This window comes from Lineus longissimus, chromosome 8 (assembly GCF_910592395.1).
Source record: "Lineus longissimus chromosome 8, tnLinLong1.2, whole genome shotgun sequence".
Taxonomy (NCBI): Eukaryota; Metazoa; Nemertea; class Pilidiophora; order Heteronemertea; family Lineidae; genus Lineus; species Lineus longissimus.
The window spans coordinates 4,077,276-4,099,537 of NC_088315.1; the positions used below are offsets into that span (position 1 = coordinate 4,077,276).

The window sequence follows — 22,262 nt, forward strand, 5'->3', positions numbered from 1 at the left end:
ATCCGGTATCTGTAGCTTGTCCTTCGTAAGACCTCTCGATCGTCGTATTCTACTTCAGGTTTCTACATGTACATCGAGACATCCAGCCCAAGGTCCCAGGGAGAGAAGGCCAACCTCCTCTCCTCTACCTTCACTGCTTCCACCACGCAGAAGTGCCTGTCATTCTGGTACCACATGTATGGCACCAATACAGGCACCCTGAACGCCTATGTGGACCAGAACGGAGCACGGAACCAAGTGTGGTCAAAATCTGGTGAGGAAATTGAAATTGAAATTGAAAGTTCAGTTCTATGACAAGTGCTAAGAACTTGTATGTTTTTGTGTCTATTTACCACGTCAAAGATTAGGAAATCAGTGGATATTAAGAAATTATGAACATTCAGCTCAAATTACTTTTTTCACACCTAGGTAACCAAGGCAACCAGTGGACCGCTACCTCTGTTAACCTCGCTGCCTCGGCCCTTAGTGCGTCCTACCTGATTGTCTTTGAGGGCGTGGTCGGACAGGGGTTTCGTGGTGATATCTCCATTGATGACTTTGAGCTTAGTGATGGCCCATGTCAAAATAAAGGTACACATAGCCTAAGTATAAACTTTATCTCTCTACTCTGCAATATGTAACATAATGCCTTTGACACCAATAAGGCACAATAAATCCCTTGCTTTGATCACCCCTGAGTTGGTTCCTCTCTGGGGATGATCTGATCTTGGAAGACTTTCCCATTCTGCACAGAGAACGGTTCCTAAATACACTGATGACAGATCTTCAAGAAAATCTGTTACCATAGCATTGAGTTCCAATGTACCTTTTTCAGATTTCTGCAACTTCGAGTCTGGCTTTTGCAATTGGAACAATCTGCAGAGTGATGACTTCGACTGGGTGATCAGTAGTGGAACAGCTATGGGCTCATCGGGGCCATCTACGGACCATACCAACAACAACCAAAATAGTACGTATACTGCCATTGTGCCATTGCTGTGGAGAGGGACGCTGTGGCCAAAAAGAAGGGCTCAATTCTTTCTCTCTCTAGCCAAGGAGCTCTGGCCATCACTATGACCTGCGAGTTGTCACTCACCCTAACATTAAAGGATTGTCTAATTGTGTCTTTTGCAGGCAAATACCTTATCGCAGTCAACAGGCCAATGGGGGATCGAGCCCTCTTTGCATCAGGGAGCTTCAGCACCAAGAAGTGCGTACAATTCTGGTACCAGGTCTCTGGGAACACAGGCGGCACCCTCCGCGTCTGGCGCCAAGACAACAGTGACAATAGCCTCACACCGCTCTGGGAGATGAAGACTCAAGCGAACCGGTGGTCACAGGGACTAATTGAGGTATCGGGTTCGGGAAGTTTCAAGGTTGTTTTGGAGGCGACAATGGGAGCTAATGGTTACATTACAGTGGACGATGTTGGAGTTATTGATTCTGCTAACTGTGCCAGTAAGTTAAGACCCCTACTGAAAAGATTACTAAGGACTGGCCATGGGATGTCGTTATTTCCCAGAATGGCTGTTACTTCTTAGACTAACATCATTGACCAGGAACACAGAAGCAGCTCACTGCATCTATGTGTATGTCATGTTACCATTCTGTATGTTATTGCTATTGGGTTCCCTTGACACAAGAACTAGCACACCTAATGTGTTATAATTTTGACATGTCAGAAGCTAAAACTTGATCTTCTTGACAGGAACTCCGTCTAATTCTGTGCCGACTATCACCACCCCAGGACCGACCACAACGACATCAGCTACAACTCCTACTCGTCCAGCGACACCACAGCCAACGACAGCCCAACCCTGTAAGTATGATCCCTTTGACCAGACACTAGACACAACTACTTTAGCGTATTGAAGACCATCATCAAAGAAATTGACTAAAGTTCTTGCCCCAGTAGTGTTAAATTGAAACAGTATCATATACATGATTAAAGGAAGGAAACTTCCAAAGCGATAGCATCAGTCAATTCATGCCTACTTTCTTCTTCCAGCCAATGGTTTCGACTGTGACTTTGAACAGAATCTGTGTCAGTGGGCCCAGGACACCTCAGATGATTTCAACTGGAGCAGGAACCAGGGAGGCACTGGATCCAGTGGAACTGGACCAAATAGCGACCACACCACAGGATGTAAGTTATAGTCTGTGAAATGAGATAGGTTTTGCAACAATGAATTTTCATGAATGCCCAGTTAGAAATAATTGGCGCATACCTGCTGGTTCTGGGAGCCGCTGTATTCTGGTAGCTCTACATCTTTATCTTCGAATATGACAATATCCAAATCTGTGCACAGCTTAATTGGTCAACAAATTGAAAACTTCATTCTAAATTTTCAGTTGGTTGGTACGTGTACCTTGAGACCTCAAGCCCCATCACGACCGGTGAGAAGGCTCGACTCATCAGTCCATCAGTTAACATAGCAAACGGCCAGACAAAATGTCTTCGGTTTTGGTACCACATGTACGGCCAGCATGTCGATGAGCTAAATGTGTACTTCAAGCGGCAGGGCCAAACAGGCAATGGAGCAGTTCAGTGGAACATGGTTGGCACCCAGGGAGTCAACTGGCTACAGGGACAAGTCGATGTTAAGACAGCTGGAAACATAAAGGTGAGTAGACTCAGTCGAGTTATCCACGTTTCCTTCAAAAATGCCGTTCAAGTTATCACCAGAAATCTTAACAAATATAGGTACATGTACATGGGGTCATCTCAAAAACCTGATTAATCACCTTTCCGTTACCAGGTTATCTTTGAGGGTATACGCGGCCCTGGTTACCAAGGTGACATAGGCCTTGATGACATCTCCATCTCTGACGGCTCCTGCTTTGCCGGTGCCACGCCCAGCAACTGTACCTTTGACCTTGACCTTTGTGGCTATACGCAAGATACCACAGACAACTTTGATTGGACGAGACAGAATGCTGGTACCTCTAGTGCGGGTACTGGGCCTACAAATGACCACACCCTTGGAACAGCTCAAGGTAGGCAATAACTCCAGCACCATACGTCTGTCGAACGAAAATGCAAACTCAAAGCACGCCATAGTTTAAGCAGTCGGAAGAATGAGTCAGAGGTCATGGAACAGTGATATCTGGAAGCTCTGGTGAAAATTGTTCAGTAGTGTAATATCCGACAGTAACAGTGTAAAACCGGAACCAAATGACCTCATTCTACTAAATTCTTATGAGGCATTCCTTAAGAAAAGATTTGCATTCACAAAGTCTGGAATGATTTTGTCCTTCCTCCAGGTTATTACGTCTACATCGAGACCTCTCGTCCACGCCAGAAGGGAGACATAGCACGCCTGTTGTCGGCATCGATGACCCAAACCGCTGACAGTTGTCTTCAGTTCTACTACCACATGTACGGAAACAATATCGGCACACTGTATGTCTACCAGCGACAAAACAATAACAACGGTCAGGCTATCTGGAGTTTGGCAACAAACCAAGGAAATAGCTGGAAGATCGCTCAAGCAACCTTGAACTCTAGGAGGCCATACCAGGTGGTTTTCGAGGGCGTCATAGGTGATGTCATTACCGGCGATATTGCGTTAGATGATATCACAATCACACCCGGTGCTTGCCCACATCCTGGTGACTGCTCCTTTGAAAGTGGCCTCTGCACCTGGGCGAATGTACCAGCATCAGACAACAGTGATGACTTTGACTGGGTTCTCACAAATGGAGGCACTCCGTCAGGGGGCACGGGTCCTTCTACGGATCATACCTTGGGTACCCCTGCAGGTAAGACGAAGATAATTTTGCGGAGTTTGATATTGATTATATCCCTTAGGGCTGCATTAAGAGGCCCCTCCAAGTCCTACCTACCCTAAAAAATGTCATGGTTTATGAATGGCGTTTATGAGATTCGTTGCTTGTTCCTCTGACAATGTCATTGCTTCTCCCAACAGAAAGATCAAATGATTATGACAAAAACTGATCAATTCAAAGGGACCAGTTTTAAAAACTGATAAGCTCAGAAACTGTCTTTCACTACTTTAAATCCTCTTCCAGGTCAATATGTCTTCATCGAGTCCAGCACCCCGAGAACTCAAGGAGAGAAGGCCCGCTTCATCAGTCAGTTCTTCAACAGTAACACTGGGGCCTCCTGTATGAAGTTCTGGTACCACATGCTAGGAAATGGCATTGGTGCGGCAAGGATCATTAAGCAAGCCAACACGTCTGAAACCACGTTGTGGGAGCTGAGTGGGACTCAAGGTTCAAACTGGAACCAGGGACAGGTTGCAATTCCAGCAGGAGCTGCATACAATGTGAGTGATTGCATTGATAACAGTTCTTGAAATATCAGCCAATGATACAGTGCAAATAAGAGACACTGGCTGATAGCTTTGGTCTGGGGTCTATGTAAACATTGCTACACCTTGCAACTAAAGGTATGATTTATCTTTTTTGGTTGACTCTGGATATAAATTTGATGATATGATAGATGTTGGTATTTAATGTCATGTCAATATTTCAGGTACTTTTCGAAGGTGTTGTCGGAAATAATTACCAAGGAGACATCTCGGTTGATGACATTCAATTCACTACCGGGACATGCCCAACCAGACCAGCTAAAGCAGCGCCCCCAGGTGTTATCACAACAACTCAAGCAACCACACCCGCAGTATCAACTGTTCCTCCAACGTCTGTTGTCGGTGCCTTCGACTGCAACTTCGAGACAAATCTGTGTGGGTGGACGAACTCCGCTGGCGATGATTTTGATTGGACGAGACAGCAGGGTTCAACGGGAACGACGAATACTGGGCCTAGCAAGGATCATACCACAGGAAGTAAGCAAGACTTTCTGCTTGAAATGATCCGTTAACTGTTTCTTGCAATTCTCATTTGAAACTGCAGGCAGTTGATGACATTGTGATCATTTTCAAAAACGTGTTTTTCAGGTGGTTTCTATGTTTTCATTGAAACCTCTGCCCCCCGCTCTCCTGGTGAGAAAGCATGGTTGGAGAGCCCAGTGACAACTCCTACCTCAACGTCTTGTCTCCGATTCTGGTATCACATGCACGGAGACCATATTGATAGTTTGAACATCTACATGAAAACTACACCAAACCTGGGTACACCAACGTGGACTCGTAAGGGTACGCAAGGTAACCAATGGAACCAGGGTGAGATGGAGATAGCTACCACTGCTCAGTACTCAGTAAGTATGCATATTAACACGTTAACAGCAAGGTCCACGGAGACCAAAACTCCCTCATCCAACTGGTCATCCTTGCGGTAAAGTCTTCATAGTTAATACAGGACGAAAGCCACCTTCTTACAGCAAGATGATATCAAGTGTGTTTTTTAAAAATCCTGGTTAAATCTTACAGATCTGTTGACTAGTGTTATTGTTTATCTTCCAGGTTGTATTCGAAGGTGTACGAGGGACCAGTTTCAGGGGTGACATTGCCATTGATGACATCACGATGACAAGCGGACCATGTACAGCCACGCCAGTCTCTGGGACATGTACCTTTGAAGATGCGACACTATGCGGTTACACCCAGGACACGACTGATCAGTTTGACTGGACATACCAGAGTGGTAGTACAGCTTCTGCAAATACTGGACCAAGCAGCGACCATACTCTTGGAACAGCAGCTGGTGAGTTTGACGTGTGCAAGTCACTTAACCATTTGCTTTAGAGACTAGGCAGGCTTTTTTGTCTTACTCGCCATACTAGATCCATTCTAATGATGCATTTCTCCCATCATCCAGGTCACTACCTCTTCACAGAGACCTCCAGCCCACGTGTCCAGGGTGACATGGCCAGGATTGTGTCCCCGGATTACACACCAGTCTCCGGGCAGACGTGCCTCTCGTTCTTCTACCACATGTACGGCCGGGATAGTGGAACTTTGAATGTCAAGGTGGGTTGAACTACAGAATTCCAAGCAATACAATCAAGTCTCATGTCGAAGTTGGGATATTGAACAGTATTGTCTGTTTTAACTTGCCAAATTGTTTTGGAACGAAATTGAAAAAAGCCTGTTCCGGTGGAATTGATTTGGTTATGAAGAAAACCTGGGCTGCCAAATTTCGTTTGTTCGTGTTCTGTGGTTGAAAGAGAGCCTTTTTGTTTTGCAGTCTCAAAAGAATGGGCAACTGAGTGTTGCATTGTGGAGTAAAAGTGGTAACCAAGGCAACACATGGGTACGGGGTCAGGTATCTCTTTCCGCTACTGTTTCGTTCAGAGTCGTCTTTGAGGGAATCCGAGGCCCAAGCTACTTAGGCGATATCGCAATTGATGATGTCACGTTTACCGACGGCGCCTGCCCCCTCCCTGGAAACTGCGACTTTGAGAAGGATCTGTGTACTTGGTCGAATGTCCTGACGGGCGATGACTTTGACTGGATTGAGGGTCAGGGTAGCACCCAAAGCGGTGGCACTGGACCGACTGTCGATCACACACTAGGAAACACGCAAGGTTGGTCATTGTTTTCTTTTAAAGATCTACCCTTTCAGGTTAAGAGAGGAAATCAGAAATTGAACCTTCGGCAAGAATCATAAAACATCAAACCTTGAAATGTTTCCATCCCTTCAATGTTTACACCATGTTTTACAGATAACTGCAGAAATGTATGAATGCAAAACGAAAATTAATCTTTGTTGCCTTTGCATTTCAGGGAAATACCAATACATCGAGGCCTCTGGTCAAAGACAACCTGGCGACAAGGCTTGGTTGAAAAGTGAAACTTTCGGCCCAACATCATCTGGTGGACGTTGTTTTAACTTCTGGTACCATATGAACGGCCGAGACGTAGCCAACATGACTGTATATATCATGGATGCTGCAGGTGCGCTGACGCCATACTGGACGATGAGTGGCGATAAAGGCAACCAATGGTTGAGTGGGAAATTAGGAATTAGAATGACAACGCAATACACAGTAAGTTTTATGAGATCTTTCTTTTCATTGGCATATCATGGCTGAAGAGTACGATACCGTACAAGCTAGTCACAACTGAATTTGAGCAACAAGGTGTATGTTTAACGACTCTTCCAGTACTGGAGAGATAATCTGCTCGAGTTTCATTCTGTAACAAATTCCCTTAATAATGACTTTTTCAACAACTAAACCTTTCACGTGGCTTTTTCTCTGTTCCCTTTAAGGTTTACATTGAAGCAGTTCGTGGAACCTCGTATCAAGGAGACATAGCCATTGATGACTTGTCCTTCACAGATTCTTTTTGCAACGGTAAGTAAGGTTTAAAGTTATGTTTAGAAAACGAATTCCTCCAAGAATCAAGAAACCCAAATCATAAAACCTTTTGAACTTGATGAGTCTAAAGATCGGTTCAACATCTTAAGAACCATCATCCTGCCATAGATGGCCTTTGGTTTGTTTCTTAAAAGTACTCGCGCAAATATTGAGTTTATCGTCGGAGCAACGCCTGTGAGCGATTATCATTGTTATTAGTCATTTTTATCCTCTTCTCTAGTATTCCCAAGCAATGCCAGCCCCGGGTCCGCTGGAACCACCTCACAACCAGTCGCCACGACAACTGCTGGACCAACTCGAGGTGAGGATATTCATTCAGATTTAAATAATTGGCTCATCATTTTGTGAAAGTGCCAATTGAAATATTGAGTTAGTTGAAAATGATTTCACTGAAGAAACTTGTTACTTTGAGATGTGACGAGCAGATCTACAAAAGTTGAAAAATTGGGTAATTTTAACGCTTCTTTCTCTTTTCCAGCACCAGGTTCATTTAGTTGTAACTTCGAAGTCGACAATTGTGGCTGGACCCAGGATCGGACAGATGACTTTGATTGGTCAAGAGTATCTGGGCAGACGTCATCTTTTGGCACCGGTCCAAGTTTTGATCACACAACTGGATGTGAGTAGATTTTAGCTCCGATTCGTTGTTTCTTTTCATCACAAGATATAACATTAACCAGCTGGGGGTCAAATTTGTCATCTTCAGATGACTTGTATGAATAATTAGGAGACTGGGACGTGTTTTCATCGTACTTGTCTGATGTTTCATATATTCACCTCTTCAGCGGGATGGTACATGTTTATCGAGACCTCCAGTCCTCGTGTCCAAGGCGAGAAGGCCCGCTACATCAGTCCTGCCGTTAGTCCAAACGGACCGAAGTGTCTTGAGTTCTACTACCACATGTATGGCCCTCACGTCGATACTCTGAACGTTTATGTCAAGACGTCACAGGCTCTTAACACTCCAGTTTGGACCAAGACAGGAACGCAGGGAGACATGTGGAATCTTGCTACAGTCCAGATTACTGCTACAAATAACTATAATGTAAGTAGTTTAGAGTGTGTCACATTCCGTGGAGAAGCCTGATATACCGTGTCACCGTGAACGAGCCGGTTGAGTTGTATCAGTTACACATAGGACATGATGATCCTATTGACAATTTCATTGCAGGTCGTGTTTGAAGGTGTACGAGGCATGAACTATCAAGGTGACATTGCCATTGATGACGTCACAATCGTTGATGGACTCTGCTCCTCCGTGGGCCCCACACCATCGGGAGAACTAGACCGTTGTTCTTTTGAAGATGTAGCTATCTGTGGGTTCAACCAATATACAGGTGACGTGTTCGACTGGACCAGAGGAAGCGGATCTACCACCTCGGCTAACACGGGACCAGCATCGGACCACACTTATGGCACTGACAAGGGTAAGGCTATGGATTGCATCAACAGGGTATCTCAGGCCATGTTGTAGTTACCTGGAGTTCTTACTGGTTCCATGATCTGACAAAAGCTTTTTCCTAACCTCATGATCAAGCTCTTATCAATTGTAGAAATTCTGCAGCAAGGAAATGTTAGCTTCATCAGACTAATTCATTGCGCTTGTACAACAATTTTTTCAATTCAATGTTACCATCTAAATTTCAGGGTTCTACCTGTTCATCGAGACGTCATCGCCCAGAACTCAAGGTGACAGCGCCATCATCAACACCAAATCCTACACCCCGACAGCCGCTGGTGACCATTGCTTAGAGTTCTGGTACCACATGTACGGCCGCGACACGGGGACATTGATAGTGGTTCAGGCATTATCTGGCAGTCAGGTTACATTGGTTACACTGACAGGTAAACTTTTATTTTTTGACATGACAATGAACGTGTTTTTGTGCATCCCTGGCCCAAGGGCCAAATCTGCCCCAACATGGACAGCCTGATCCAATATTGCATATTGATCACAGCAATATTACTATCTTGATTTCTTGAGATGCATTATATAAAATAACCGTTCAGCGGGCAAAGATTGTAATATATCAGAGCATTAGTTGTCTTTTAAAGTCATCCTATTGTAGCAAAATCACATAAGATATGCAAACGTCATATTTCTGTATCAATTTCAGGAAACAAGGGCAACAGTTGGAAGAGAGCTCAGGTGACCTTCAAGGCCTCTCAGGGTCAGTCATTCAACATCCAGTTCCAGGCGTCGGTGGGACCAAGTTACCTTGGAGACATTGCTATTGATGATTACAGGTTGACTGTCGGAGCTTGTGGTTCATCAGGTTAGTAAAGAAACCCAAAAATCCTCTTGCTAAATCCATCAACAGAAAGGCACCATGGTCTTGTGGATAAGTGCCCGGCAAACAACATGTCAGTAATAATTGTGCCAGACTGCAGCAACACATCTTTTAAGTGACATGTAAAACAAAGATTCCTTGTACCTGGCGCCTATGCCAGGCAAGCAAAAGTCCCAACCACGGCCAAACACTGAGTAACTCCAATAGCTCACAGTATAAGTGCGGCAGCAGCTCCAAGTTAAAACTGAGTAGACCTTACATAAAGCACCTTTTCCAATCTCTCTAGCTGTTCCTGGTAACTGCGACTTTGAAAAGGACCTGTGCACCTGGACCAACAGCCTAACTGGTGATGACTTCGACTGGACCTTGGGAAGTGGGAAAACTGGCAGCACTGGTACTGGACCAACAGTGGACCATACTCTAGGAAACAGCAATGGTAGGTCCGATTTCTTATCGTTTCTTGTGGCTGAGATTGTGTTGCCATTGTCGAATTAGTCCGTTGTCGACAAGAATGATCGATCACAGGATAACAAAAAAACGTTTGTCACGTCCCAGGTTCAACTTCTGTTCAGAGAGATTACTGATGTGATTGGGTACATCTGACAGAATGACACATTTCCTACTGACTACTGCTCCTTAAATGCCTGAGGATCCGGCGGACCTAAGGTGTTCGGGAACCACTGTAGCTCTCGGCAGTATTGCATGCCCAAGAAGATCCAGCTTCAGCCGTCCAGATAAGATGAGGTGTTCTGAGGTTGCTCCAGTCCTTGATTTACCTGAATCTATTTCTTTTAGGTTCCTATGTCTTCATCGAGGCCTCCAATCCTCGCTCTCCTGGCGACCGCGCCCTTCTAACCAGTGACATCTTCCCAGCCGCTACACCGCGCTGCATGGAATTCTGGTACCACATGTACGGACAGGAGATCGGGACATTGAGAGTGCATGTCAAGTCACAGAATGGTTCTCCAAGCCCTGTGTGGGAGGTGGTCGGGAACAAGGGAGATGCGTGGAGGCAGGGTAGGGTCCCTGTCTCAAGCCCTGACAGTAACCCCTTCCAGGTGAGTACTGTTAATCAGGAAGTCAATCCCTTGAAAAAAAATACGACTCATCATTATGTGCAGTTACGAGGCACTGGGCATCAAGCTGTTACCAGTTAAATTGTTTTGTGTTAGTGTTATCAGGGGATCAAAAGAATGAAGAGGACTCCGTTAAACCCATTTCTCATCTGCAGATGGGCATATGAGGTGGTCCTTTGTTGAAAAGGGAGGGTAGAAAATGTAAAATTGATGTTTGAAATTGACTGGTTAGCACCCGTATCTCAAATCTTAATCCTGCTATAGGTGTTGCTCGAGGCTGTGCGTGGAAATGGTTACCGCGGAGACATCGCTGTTGATGACATCACATACACCGATGGTTCAGGAGCGTGCCAACTGATGCCGGCCTATGCCACACCGACTACAACATCTGCGCCAGGTAGTACAGCCGTACCTACTGGTGCGCCTGTCCGTAAGTACTTTTATCGAAAGTCGAAAAACATATATCAAGCCTATATGGTAGTGTTGGCCTAATCTTTAAGTTTCCTTGAATATTTAAGTGTGCTGGAATCCTACGATACAGATAAGGTTGAATTTACAATACTGCGTTGTATAAACACTCATAGATGATTATGAACAGATCATCTAGAAACTTTTAAAAATCTAAAAATTCACTTGGTCGAACCAACATCTTTTGATCTGTTCTTCAGCTGCTAATTTCAACTGCGACTTTGAAACTGATGTTTGCGGCTGGACACAGGATCCTACGGATGACTTTGATTGGACGAGACTGCAGGGTTCCACTGGCTCTGCCACGACGGGTCCCTCTTTTGATCACACGACTGGAAGTAAGTTGGCCTGCTCAAATAGCACTCCACCCTCATGACGTAACAATCACGGGCTACCCACGGATCTCGACAAAGTTTTGCATTGTGCGATAGAGATGCGACATCAAATTTTTCTTGACATCATTTTGACATACTCTCTGAGCATATTCTAGCCTGAATGCGGAGTTCTATCAAGGCAATATCAGATATGCAACTCTGCAAATCTACTTGATCCACAAAATGTCCTGTGTGTTTCTCAAACCTGTCACCCTGTCATCATACTTCTCAATTATTTTCTTTTCAGGTGGCTTCTACATGTACATTGAAGTCTCCTCTGTGCCGATCGGAGACAAGGCCAGGCTCCTCAGCCCCCAGATCGACGGCAGTGGACCCTACTGCCTGACCCTCTGGTACCACATGTACGGCTCTACCGTCGACACCTTGAGCATATACTTTGCCAGCGGGCCTAATGTCGGTCAGGCGCTGTGGACCAAGACCGGGACCCAGGGGAATAAGTGGATGCAGGCATCGATTCAGTATACACCCATCATTGGGCAAGCTGTAGATAAGGTTGTGATTGAAGCCATCTCAGGTCGAACCTTCGAAGGTGACATTGCTGTTGATGACATCAGCATGGTGCCCGGATCCTGTGCCGGCCCAAGCGTCCCCACCCCGACTGTTGACTGCGACTTTGAACAAGGCCTCTGTGGCTATATCCAGGATACAGCTGATGTCTTTGATTGGACAAGACAGGCTTCGGCTACTGGATCATCAGGAACGGGACCGACAGCTGATCATACGTATGGTACCGCTCTTGGTATGTTGAATATTCTTTTCATGTCTTCTACTATTCCTGTCAGATTCAGCACGATGAGTCCTCGGATTGCCTACTCAGAGAAACTGATTCCCGTAAGTCTGAGAGATGAATCTGGAAATCGAGATATAAGCTTAATGGGTCCTTAGTCAGTTAGGCAATGCGCTGAACGATCCTAACTATGCCGCTCTGCATTTCTGGAGGCAAACAAAGATTACAAAACTTCACTAAACATAGTTGTTGTATATTATTTTTCAGGTAACTACATCTATATTGAGGCATCCTCCCCAAGAACCACCGGCGACAATGCAAAGATCTTCACCCCGCTCATCGCCACATCAGCAGCTGGCAACTGCCTCCAGTTTTACTACCACATGCTCGGGGTGCAAATCGGGACCCTTAACATCTACACAATGGGCGGCCTCGCGGCACCAACACAACCAATCTGGTCCAAATCAGGTGACCAAGGCAACCAGTGGATTCTGGCTTCCGTCGATCTCCCGCTGAATACTCAGTTCGAGGCTGTGTTTGAGGGAATTGTTGGGACGGGCTACCAGGGAGACATATCTATTGACGACGTCAAGCTCCTTAACAGACCATGTGCAGTACCAGGTAGGGACCTTTCCTAACTCTTCTCATTCTCAATAGGCCTAGCTGATGTTGTCGAAGGAGACCATTAGTCCAAGGCCAATGCATGTGTTCCGAGATTTTTATCTGGTAGTGAGAGGTTACTCGCTATGAAAGCTGGTAGTGTTTTTATTATGTTTCGAGTTAGATATTGTTCTGTGTATGAACACATCCGTACGTTTTATCGCATGCACTAACCTGCACTTTGCTTCATTGGCTTCAGCTGTACTGATGCCTTCTTTTGCGTGAAGAAATAAAGGGGTGTTGATACAACTGGTGTTTCATGAAGGCTTCTCACCGGTAGTGTTGGATTGTGTTGGCCCGCGTTAATTCATCTATACCTCTGCATTGATCAGCTGTACCGATGCCTTCTTTTGAATATGAAGCAAGAAGTCATTTGAATAGCTGGCCAATTCTGAGGAAAGACTGCTTTGACTTAAGATTATATGCAATTCCTTTTTAAGATTTGAATAATATCAGATGGCTTCTTCGTTTATCCGCGATCTCTACTACCATCAGTCCCCTGCATCAATCAGCTGTGCTGATGCCTTCTTTGAAAATAGATATCAAGAAGTCATTTGAAGAGCTGGTTGATTTAGGGGCAAAGCGGTATGCTTTTATACTTTCTGAGCAATCTGTGGAGCAACTGCTATACCTTCTGAATTCGTCAGCTGTGCTTGATGCCTTCTTTACTATATTGTATAAGAAGTCATTGAAAGAGCTGACCAGCTCTGAGGTAATTACATGTTTCCGCTTGCTTTTTAAGCCAGCCATTCTCACCAGCTTCCGCTTGCTTATTCAGCTAACCATTCTCATGAGCTTCTGCTTGCTTCTTCAGCAAGCCATTGTCACCAGCTTCCACTTGCTTCTTCAGCCAACCAACCTCACTTTGCCACACTGCATTTGGCAACCTCTGCATTGGTCAGCTGTCCCGATGCCTTCTTCTCGAGTAAAAAAGAAGTCACTTGAAGAGCTGACCAATTCGGGGACAATTTCAGTGCTTGAGTTTGCTTTTTTGGCTCACACATTGGCAACAAACTTATGATGTGTAGCTTTCTTTGCCAGTTCGGCCTACATACCCTATTGATCCACCAGCTAGCCCTTGCGTTGGTCAGCTGTACTGATGCCTTCTTGTTAAGATGTATTAAGGAGTCATTTGAATAGCTGAGCAGTTCTTGGGAGAATCCGAGCTTCAGCTTGCAGTATTTTCCTTCTGCTTATTTGACTGCCTCTTTTGCTTCAATACAGTACAGGAATGTAACTTTGCAAGATTTTGTCTCAAAGCTTATGCTCATTTGTTCTTAACCCTCGCATTGGTCAGCTGTACCAATGCCTTCTTTTGTTATTCAACAAGAAGTCATTTGAAGTGCTGGCTAGTGCTTGGGAGAATCGATTGCTTCTGCTCTCAGATCTTGTGATGTTGTATTTTCGGCCTCCTTAGCTTGCACTCTCTTTGCTCTTAATCATGTATCACTTGCCCTTGTGTTGGTCAGCTGTACTGATGCCTTCTTCTGATGATGTTACAAGAAATCGTTTGAAAAGCTGGCCAATTCTTGGGAAAATGCAACACCTCTGCTTGCTTATTGACTAAGAAAGTAGCTTAACCAATATTTTGCATTCATGTTCTATAACTTACACCTTTTACCCCTTGCATTGGTCAGCTGTACTGATGCCTTCTTCTTCTAATGTAACAAGAAGTTATTAGAGAAGCTGGCCGATTCTAGGGAAAGACACTGCTTCAGCCAAAATTTCTGTTGTGCTGCCTCTCTCTGGTCCATTCATTTTGCTTATGCCTGATTGTATTGTTGTGTCGAGTAAGTTAGCCTTTGTATTATTTTAATCACTGCCAAGCTGTATCTCTTGAATTGGTCAGCTGTGCTGATGCCTTCTTTTTATGATTAAATGAGGAGTCATTCGAAGAGCTGGTCAATTTGGGGGGAAACTCTTTACTCAGCAACTTTCAATGTGCTTTCTTGGATCCTCATTCCTTCTCTGTTACAGCTGAAGTGTCCCCTGCGCACCAAATACTTATCAAATGTATCCCATGCAGTGGTCAGCTGTACTGATGCCTTCTTTTCTCAATGTATTAAGAAGTCATTTGAATAGTTGATCACTTCTTGGGAAAGTTCCATGCTTTGACTTGCGGTGCTTTTTCATGTTGTGAAATGCTCTTCCTGTGCTATTATGCCTCAAGTCATGTTACCATTGGCCTCTGCATTTGTCAGCTGTACCGATGCCTTCTTCTCATAGATGACAAAGAAGTCATTCGAAGGGCTGACCAATTCAGGGGCAGTCACATCCTAGGCTGCGTGTCCGTAGACGTTTCCCTCGTCGGCTTGTGTCAATTCTGTCAATTCTGGAGAGAGGGAAATGTGTTTTGTGGCAGAATGCTTAGGAACACGTTTAACTCTTATTGTAACTGTTGCACCTCTGCTTTGGTCAGCTGTGCTGATGCCTTCCTGCTCATCTCACAGGAAGGCTGTTGGAACAGGCTGGCCATTTCTGGGGAAATGTCAAGGAAAAACAAATCAAGCAGTACATATTGATATCCCCGAGAAACTTTCACTCCTCAGCAGTTCAGCTGTGACGATGCCTTCTTAGGTCATAAGCAGCCATTGTTGTAGTTGGTCTTCAGAGGGGTAGTTGAAGGATTTGAACAGAGCCAGTAAATAAGAAACGGAGCAGGTCATGCCTGAGCATGCTGAAAAGAAGATGAGTGCCAACCTTGGAAAGACTGCTGATGTTGCCTGAATTGGAGTCCCGATTCAGCAATGCCTCCTAATAGTTCAGCTGTACCAAGCCTTCTTTTAGAAGACGAAGAGAGAGGTCATGGTTCACACCTGAACTATTGAGATGCCAATACACCACATCCTACTTGCCGGATTGACAGACCTCGGCCTCTGAACATGTCAGCTGTACCGATGCCTTCTTTACAAATGAAATAAGAAGTCCTTTGAACAGTTGACTTGTCTGGGTCGCATTTGCACCGCTTTTTCATCATATGCTTTATCTCTGCTTCCACTGTCCCCTACTGTGAACTACTAGCGGATTTAGGGTGTGTTATGAGCATTTCGTGACCCCTCCTCTTCTCATTCCTTGATTTGCCACTGAACTAGTCAGCTGTACCGATGCCTTCTTTGCAAGTATTGATATAGGAAGTCTTTTGAACAGTTGGCTGGTTTGGAGGCAGTTTTCACCTAATCTGTTTTTTTGTGGCGTGACTCAGTTATAAGCACGTCAAATGACATGACATGCTATGAATTAATGGTACCTTAATATGTCATCAGCCTTGTTTTCTGTATTTCCAAACTGGTCAGCTGTGCTGATGCCTTCCTTTGCATGTGATAAGGAAGTCAGTTGAACAGCAAACTTGTTTGGAGAGAATAATCAACTTTCAGGATGGATGGATTCTGATGCCTACATGTATTTGCCAAAGTAGTGGTCAGCTGTCCCGATGCCTTCTTTTGAAACTAACCAAAGAGGTCACTTGACTGCTGGCCAGTGCTTTGGCTGAAACGACTTGGCTAAGTGGCAGTATTCTTTATTGCTATAATATCATCTTAGAAGAAATCTCGAGGAGACTATTGTTTCTCGCTTCACAGTAGCATATCACGGATTTCAAAGGTGTTCAAGTTGAGGTTTGTTGGGGATGTAGAATACTTAGTAAGAACTTACCCCTTTAGAAATATCTTGATTAGCTAGTATCAGTTTCATGTGTCTGTCTTTCAATGGTGAACCTAACCAGAAGCCGCTTTTGCAACATCAAGCAATCATAATAGTCACTGTACCACTTCACATTTTCTAGGTGACTGTGACTTTGAAAATGGCCTCTGTGGCTGGAGCAACATCGCCGGCGATGACTTTGACTGGCAACAAGGCAAGGGACTCACAGCGAGCCAGTTCACTGGCCCGACAATCGACCATACCTTAGGCACGGCCAATGGCACTTACATGTTCATTGAGACGTCCGCACCAAGAGTACAGGGTGACAAGGCATGGCTGCAATCGCAGCTGATGTCGGCCACGCCCAGCAATGGCCGCTGCTTGCACTTCTGGTACCACATGTATGGCTCTGCAATCGGGAGACTACAAGTCATTTTGAAACAGGTAACTTAACTTTAATAAAGTTCTCTCATCACAAGCTGCTGGAAGAGTTCTGTAGGCATTTTTGTCCTTTCCATTTGGCCTGTTGCCATACTTGAATAAGACAGTCCAACAATTTCATGTCTCTTGCATCTCTCGAATGTCCTGAGATGACGTATTTTGTTGCAACTCAATCTCAAGATCCACCCAAAAGTTTTAGAACTTGAAAACCTATTGACGTGACCATTCATTAGAAAGCTCTGGATGAGCACTTCCTGCCGGTGCATTGATTTTATTGGGGATAATCTACATATTTTCCCTTGATAATTCCAGGGTTCTTCCAACACCACCATCTGGATCCTTGGAACTGAGAAGGGAAACCAATGGAACTCAGCCCAAGTGACTGTCACCAGTACCACTGACTTCAGACTCCTCATTGAGGGGATGCGTGGAGCTGGATTCCAAGGCGACATTGCGATCGATGATGTTTATTTTACCAGTGGGTCTTGCACGCGTAAGTGATATGATAATTTCCATGAGAGTTGACTGTAACTGTAACTAGAATGGCGTCAATGATCACCCTAAAATCAAGTGTGTATTTTCTGAAGATATTGTTTTGTTTGCAGTCCAACCAAGCGATGCCAGTCCACAGACAACTGCAACCACCCCAGGGGCCGTCACTACGACAGTCGGGCCTACCCAACCCGCCTCACCCTATGACTGCAACTTTGAACAAGGCCTATGCACCTGGAACAATGCACAGGATGATGAGTTTGACTGGACAAGGAACCAGGGTGTGACAGGTTCTCAGAGCACTGGGCCATCAGTTGATCACACCACTGGCACAGGTAGGCCTAATTCAGAAATCAGAAATCGTTGTTGCATCTGATACTGCAATTCTGTCATCTACGTAGGCACTTTGAGACAAAACTGAAGAGATAATCAGTTACCAATAATTGGTTCACAAAGTTCGCTCCTGGTAACTTGAAAGTAGAAGGCACAGAGAAGAAAATCTGGCTGGGATATAGCCCCAAGAACCTAGAAATCTTACAGGCTGTGAAGGTTTCCTTTAGCACCGCATCGGTGGTGCGATAGATACAATACACTGGACCATGATCTCTCATTTACCGATGAGCTTGCCCTCTAAAGATTGGTATTTGTGAAGAAGGAAACTAGCCCCCGGACACTTCAGTCACATCTTTGCTAGTCGTTCTAAAGTTAGTCATATTTTTGTGGTTTCAGCCCAGGGTTATTACCTGTTTATCGAGACCTCCCTCCCACGGGTAGCAGACGATAAGGCCAGATTAGAGAGCGCTCAGATCACGGCCAAGCAGCTACGATGCCTGTCCTTCTGGTACCACATGTATGGTCCTCATGTCAACACTCTAAACGTCCGCCTCAGGTTAGTCAGATATTTGAAGATTCTTATCAAGTGTTTCTGGGGTAAATTTGTGCATCCTGACAAATGCTAACCTTGTGCGGCTGCCGACTCATTCTAGCTACATGTACATTCCTGACAAAAGTTTTGAAATAAAACGCCTTGTTCATTTTTTGTCTCATAGGTCAAATGGACGGTTAAGCAATGCAATCTGGACCAAGATTGGGACTCTGGATGATGTATGGTACAAGGGAACGGTTGACTTAGACCAGGACCCACCATACCAGATCATCTTTGAGGGTGTCCGTGGCACAAGCTGGCAAGGAGATATCGCCATTGACGACATTAAGGTCGCAGTCGGACCCTGTCAGAGTACATCGGTTTGCACCTTCGAAGATGACAGCTTGTGTGGCTACACCCAAGACCCGAGTGATGACTTTGACTGGAGTCGTGACCGCGGCAATACTGGATCCAGTGGTACTGGACCAACCACTGATCACACCACGGGGGCAGCCCAAGGTAAGGATCTTACTTTTTACGGGCCACTCATGATATTAGAAGATTATGAGAACGTTCCTTCTTGTACGCAATTTCGCATTTGGTATCTATGCTGGACATCCATAAGCATTTAAAATCCAGTTTACAGAAATCTTCAACATCTTCTTTGACTCTTCTAGGTTATTACATGTACATTGAAGCCTCAGCACCACGTAACCAAGGTGATCTTGCACGCCTAGTCAGCCCAGTCCAGCAATCCACCCGAGGCTCCTGCCTGAAGTTCTGGTACCACATGTATGGCCTCCACATCGGAACTCTCTCCGTGTACTCGAAGAGCGGCAATGTGTTGGGCAATACTCTGTGGACCAAGTCAGCAGACCAGGGCGACCAATGGAATCAAGCTTTTGTGGACGTTACTGCTTCTGCTACTTGGCAGGTAGGTTGTGTTCATTTCTGTTTTGAGTAATATGGTTTATTTCATGCTTTGTTTGCTGTTGTATCTGGTGCTAGCAGATGGCACAGTAACTTTCATTGAGTGATGCGGATATTGTTCCTGCCTGCGTATCCTCACCAATATCAATCTGGTTTCAAAGATTTATGAAGAATCACCGCAACTCATAAACTAAACTCATATTCCAGGCTGTTTTTGAGGGATCAATCGGTTCAAGTTATCAGGGTGATATTGCCATTGACGACATCGAGATTGCAGCGGGAAGTTGCCCGACACCTGGCGACTGTGACTTTGAAACAGACACTTGCCTCTGGAAGAATACCCTATACGGTGATGATTTTGATTGGCTGAGAGGTCAAGGGAACACGGGCAGTAGCTTCACTGGACCAAGTGTCGATCATACAGTCGGCACTCCTACTGGTTGGTACAGTTATATTTTGTGGGACAGATTGTTGGAGTTTGGTCATGCCTTACCCTGGCCTCAACTTTCCTTACATTTAGCATGTTTAGGAACAATAGACCCAATACCGCAATCCAGTTTCTCTCTGACCGGAGCATAGGTCAGCCACAAGTTTTGCTTGTTGTATCATGCCAATTATCTTGAAGTCATCCCATTGGAAACCTCAGGATAAACCCATAACTACCTCTTCGTTCCAAATCTGGCTGTGCATTTATCGTAAATCAGGATACATTTTCACGAGGTCTTGATCTAGAATTTCTCCGGTAATATCTGAAAATTCTTCATTTCAGGCTTCTACATGTTCCTGGAGACGTCTGCTCCAAGAGTTCAGGGCGAAACCGCCCGCCTCTTCAGTCAAGTCTTCCCACCGACTGGTGCCAAGAAGATGTGTGTGTCATTCTGGTACCATATGTATGGAGTTGGCATTGGTAGGTGACCATTCTCGATGTTTATGAGGACCTCTTGCATACTGTTACTGCCAATAATAATAATGATACTCCACCATGATTTGAAGTGTGCATTAAATTGATGTCAGAACTTGCATTTGTTCATAGGAGAAGGACCTATATACTGTTAAATGCATATTACTGTTTCTTCATCAGAATATATTCCTTCAAAAGAACAAGCTTGATATCAATCTTATAAAAAACTGATCTTTTTACAGGCTCACTTACTGTTATGCAAATTGTAAATAACAACACTGAGATGGCCGTTTGGAAACAGACTGGTGACCTTGGAGACCAATGGCTTGATGGACAGGTGTCAGTTAGAAGCAGGGACCAATACCAGATTGTGTTCATTGGTGAACGGGGAACCAATTACCTGGGCGATATTGCTGTTGACGACATTGTGGTCACGGCATCAGATTGTGCAAGTGAGTAGAGCAGTTTCTCAAAAGCTTATCGAATAGTCATATAGATTGTGATGATGCTAACGATTCTAATCCTGGCCAACAACAGAGTCACCAGGCCAATAAACCTGGTACCAAACCGCAGTGGCATGCAAATATTCTCAGCCAGTCTTTGAGATTGGAATACTCCCTGAAGAATAATGGATACTTCCTCAAAGTGCAGAGTGAGCGCCTAAGAAGAAGAAAAAGAAGATTGATTATAATCTAATACTCCCTGAAGAATTAGGGATACCTCCTCAAAGTGCAGAGTGAGCGCCTAAGAAGAAGAAAAAGAAGATTGATTATAATCTAATACTCCCTGAAGAATAAGGGATACCTCCTCAAAGTGCAGAGTGAGCGCCTAAGAAGAAGAAAAAGAAGATTGATTATAATCTAATACTCCCTGAAGAATAAGGGATACCTCCTCAAAGTGCAGAGTGAGCGCCTAAGAAGAAGAAGAAGAAGATTGATTATAATCTAACAATGTTCTTGATTTTTACAGTCAAACCAACCAGTGCTAACCCACTAGGCCAGACAACACAATCGCCAGTGGTAACAACGAAAGGTCCAGATACGACACCTTGGGGTAAGATCTTTTACCATTTACACTAGAAAGAGATCTTCAGGGTCTGTAAATTCAGCCGTTTCACCCGGACATATCAACATCATGTGCTAGAAAATGCTGAGATAATGGAATGAGCTATTTGTGTTGGATGTAATCATGGTCGCAGCAACAAAAATCACTTGTTTGTGGGCCGGTGCTTAACTCATAACGTCTCACTTGTTTTCCTTGCAGTTACTAATTCAGTGTGGGACTGCGACTTTGAGAAGGATACCTGTAACTGGGCCCAGGTGACCAGCGATGACTTTGACTGGACAAGAGCCCAGGGCCCCACGGGTACCACGGCTACTGGACCAACCAATGATCATACATTCGGAACCTGTAAGCGGTTTGACATGGATAGAATTTTTGAGAAATCTAGATGAAGTGGCTTTTCTCTTTAAATTTTGAGTGATGCGGAAACTCACAAATATGATTCTATGTTTTTCCATTTGCCTTGCAGCTGCGGGTTGGTACATCTACATTGAAACCAGTTTCCCCCAGTTGACCAACGATACAGCCAGAATCCGCGCTCCCGTTTTACCGGTTGGAAAGGCCCACTGTCTCATCTTCTGGTACCATATGTACGGACCAGACATTGGAACTCTTAACCTTTATCTCGAGGTACGTAATATCATTATTGGGTCAGTTGCACATTTCCTATTGATGTTGCCACGTAATACATAATAATCATGCATATTGCTGAGAAAATGTGTCTATGAGATAATACCTTTCTATAAATTTTCACGATTCTATTTTCAGCAAGGTGGCAGCTTGGGGAGTCCAGTGTGGACCAAGTCCAGAAGCCAGCGTAACGGTTGGCTAAGTGTCGAGTATGAGATCGCCGCACAGACAGCCACGACTAGGCCTGTGTTCGAGGGCATCAGGGGTAGGGGCTACCAAGGTGACATCTCTCTTGATGACATCAAGGTCGTGGAAGGAACTTGCCAACAAACTGGTAGGTATTTCAAACTTGCGAAAAGTGTAAAGGAGAGGTGTGTGGTAACTTAATCCTTCTGTTAAACAAAAAAATTATCTCTCATCATTAAGACTTGGCGTAGAGTATTATGAGACTGAACTAGGC

At 44.7% G+C, this 22,262-nt stretch overlaps 1 protein-coding gene across 1 annotated transcript in view; it reads left to right on the forward strand.

The window, feature by feature from the left end:
• The window catches only part of LOC135492512 (MAM and LDL-receptor class A domain-containing protein 2-like), a 60,774-nt gene that overhangs the window by 790 nt on the left and 37,722 nt on the right, over nucleotides 1-22,262 (forward strand). Inside the window, exons 3-44 of the mRNA XM_064779026.1 lie at nucleotides 59-253; nucleotides 409-570; nucleotides 815-949; nucleotides 1,114-1,437; nucleotides 1,688-1,798; nucleotides 1,988-2,125; nucleotides 2,332-2,603; nucleotides 2,739-2,976; nucleotides 3,244-3,741; nucleotides 4,012-4,268; nucleotides 4,478-4,790; nucleotides 4,902-5,161; nucleotides 5,367-5,607; nucleotides 5,722-5,873; nucleotides 6,091-6,430; nucleotides 6,630-6,892; nucleotides 7,117-7,201; nucleotides 7,446-7,526; nucleotides 7,704-7,842; nucleotides 8,003-8,270; nucleotides 8,397-8,652; nucleotides 8,873-9,070; nucleotides 9,343-9,501; nucleotides 9,803-9,952; nucleotides 10,312-10,574; nucleotides 10,857-11,022; nucleotides 11,261-11,398; nucleotides 11,682-12,194; nucleotides 12,450-12,803; nucleotides 16,624-16,925; nucleotides 17,235-17,415; nucleotides 17,528-17,749; nucleotides 18,144-18,303; nucleotides 18,464-18,798; nucleotides 18,957-19,213; nucleotides 19,417-19,648; nucleotides 19,979-20,116; nucleotides 20,353-20,562; nucleotides 21,080-21,163; nucleotides 21,374-21,520; nucleotides 21,642-21,802; nucleotides 21,941-22,136. Coding sequence (XP_064635096.1) covers nucleotides 59-253; nucleotides 409-570; nucleotides 815-949; nucleotides 1,114-1,437; nucleotides 1,688-1,798; nucleotides 1,988-2,125; nucleotides 2,332-2,603; nucleotides 2,739-2,976; nucleotides 3,244-3,741; nucleotides 4,012-4,268; nucleotides 4,478-4,790; nucleotides 4,902-5,161; nucleotides 5,367-5,607; nucleotides 5,722-5,873; nucleotides 6,091-6,430; nucleotides 6,630-6,892; nucleotides 7,117-7,201; nucleotides 7,446-7,526; nucleotides 7,704-7,842; nucleotides 8,003-8,270; nucleotides 8,397-8,652; nucleotides 8,873-9,070; nucleotides 9,343-9,501; nucleotides 9,803-9,952; nucleotides 10,312-10,574; nucleotides 10,857-11,022; nucleotides 11,261-11,398; nucleotides 11,682-12,194; nucleotides 12,450-12,803; nucleotides 16,624-16,925; nucleotides 17,235-17,415; nucleotides 17,528-17,749; nucleotides 18,144-18,303; nucleotides 18,464-18,798; nucleotides 18,957-19,213; nucleotides 19,417-19,648; nucleotides 19,979-20,116; nucleotides 20,353-20,562; nucleotides 21,080-21,163; nucleotides 21,374-21,520; nucleotides 21,642-21,802; nucleotides 21,941-22,136 — 9,294 coding nt within the window. The remainder of the gene's footprint in view (nucleotides 1-58; nucleotides 254-408; nucleotides 571-814; nucleotides 950-1,113; nucleotides 1,438-1,687; nucleotides 1,799-1,987; nucleotides 2,126-2,331; nucleotides 2,604-2,738; nucleotides 2,977-3,243; nucleotides 3,742-4,011; nucleotides 4,269-4,477; nucleotides 4,791-4,901; nucleotides 5,162-5,366; nucleotides 5,608-5,721; nucleotides 5,874-6,090; nucleotides 6,431-6,629; nucleotides 6,893-7,116; nucleotides 7,202-7,445; nucleotides 7,527-7,703; nucleotides 7,843-8,002; nucleotides 8,271-8,396; nucleotides 8,653-8,872; nucleotides 9,071-9,342; nucleotides 9,502-9,802; nucleotides 9,953-10,311; nucleotides 10,575-10,856; nucleotides 11,023-11,260; nucleotides 11,399-11,681; nucleotides 12,195-12,449; nucleotides 12,804-16,623; nucleotides 16,926-17,234; nucleotides 17,416-17,527; nucleotides 17,750-18,143; nucleotides 18,304-18,463; nucleotides 18,799-18,956; nucleotides 19,214-19,416; nucleotides 19,649-19,978; nucleotides 20,117-20,352; nucleotides 20,563-21,079; nucleotides 21,164-21,373; nucleotides 21,521-21,641; nucleotides 21,803-21,940; nucleotides 22,137-22,262) is intronic.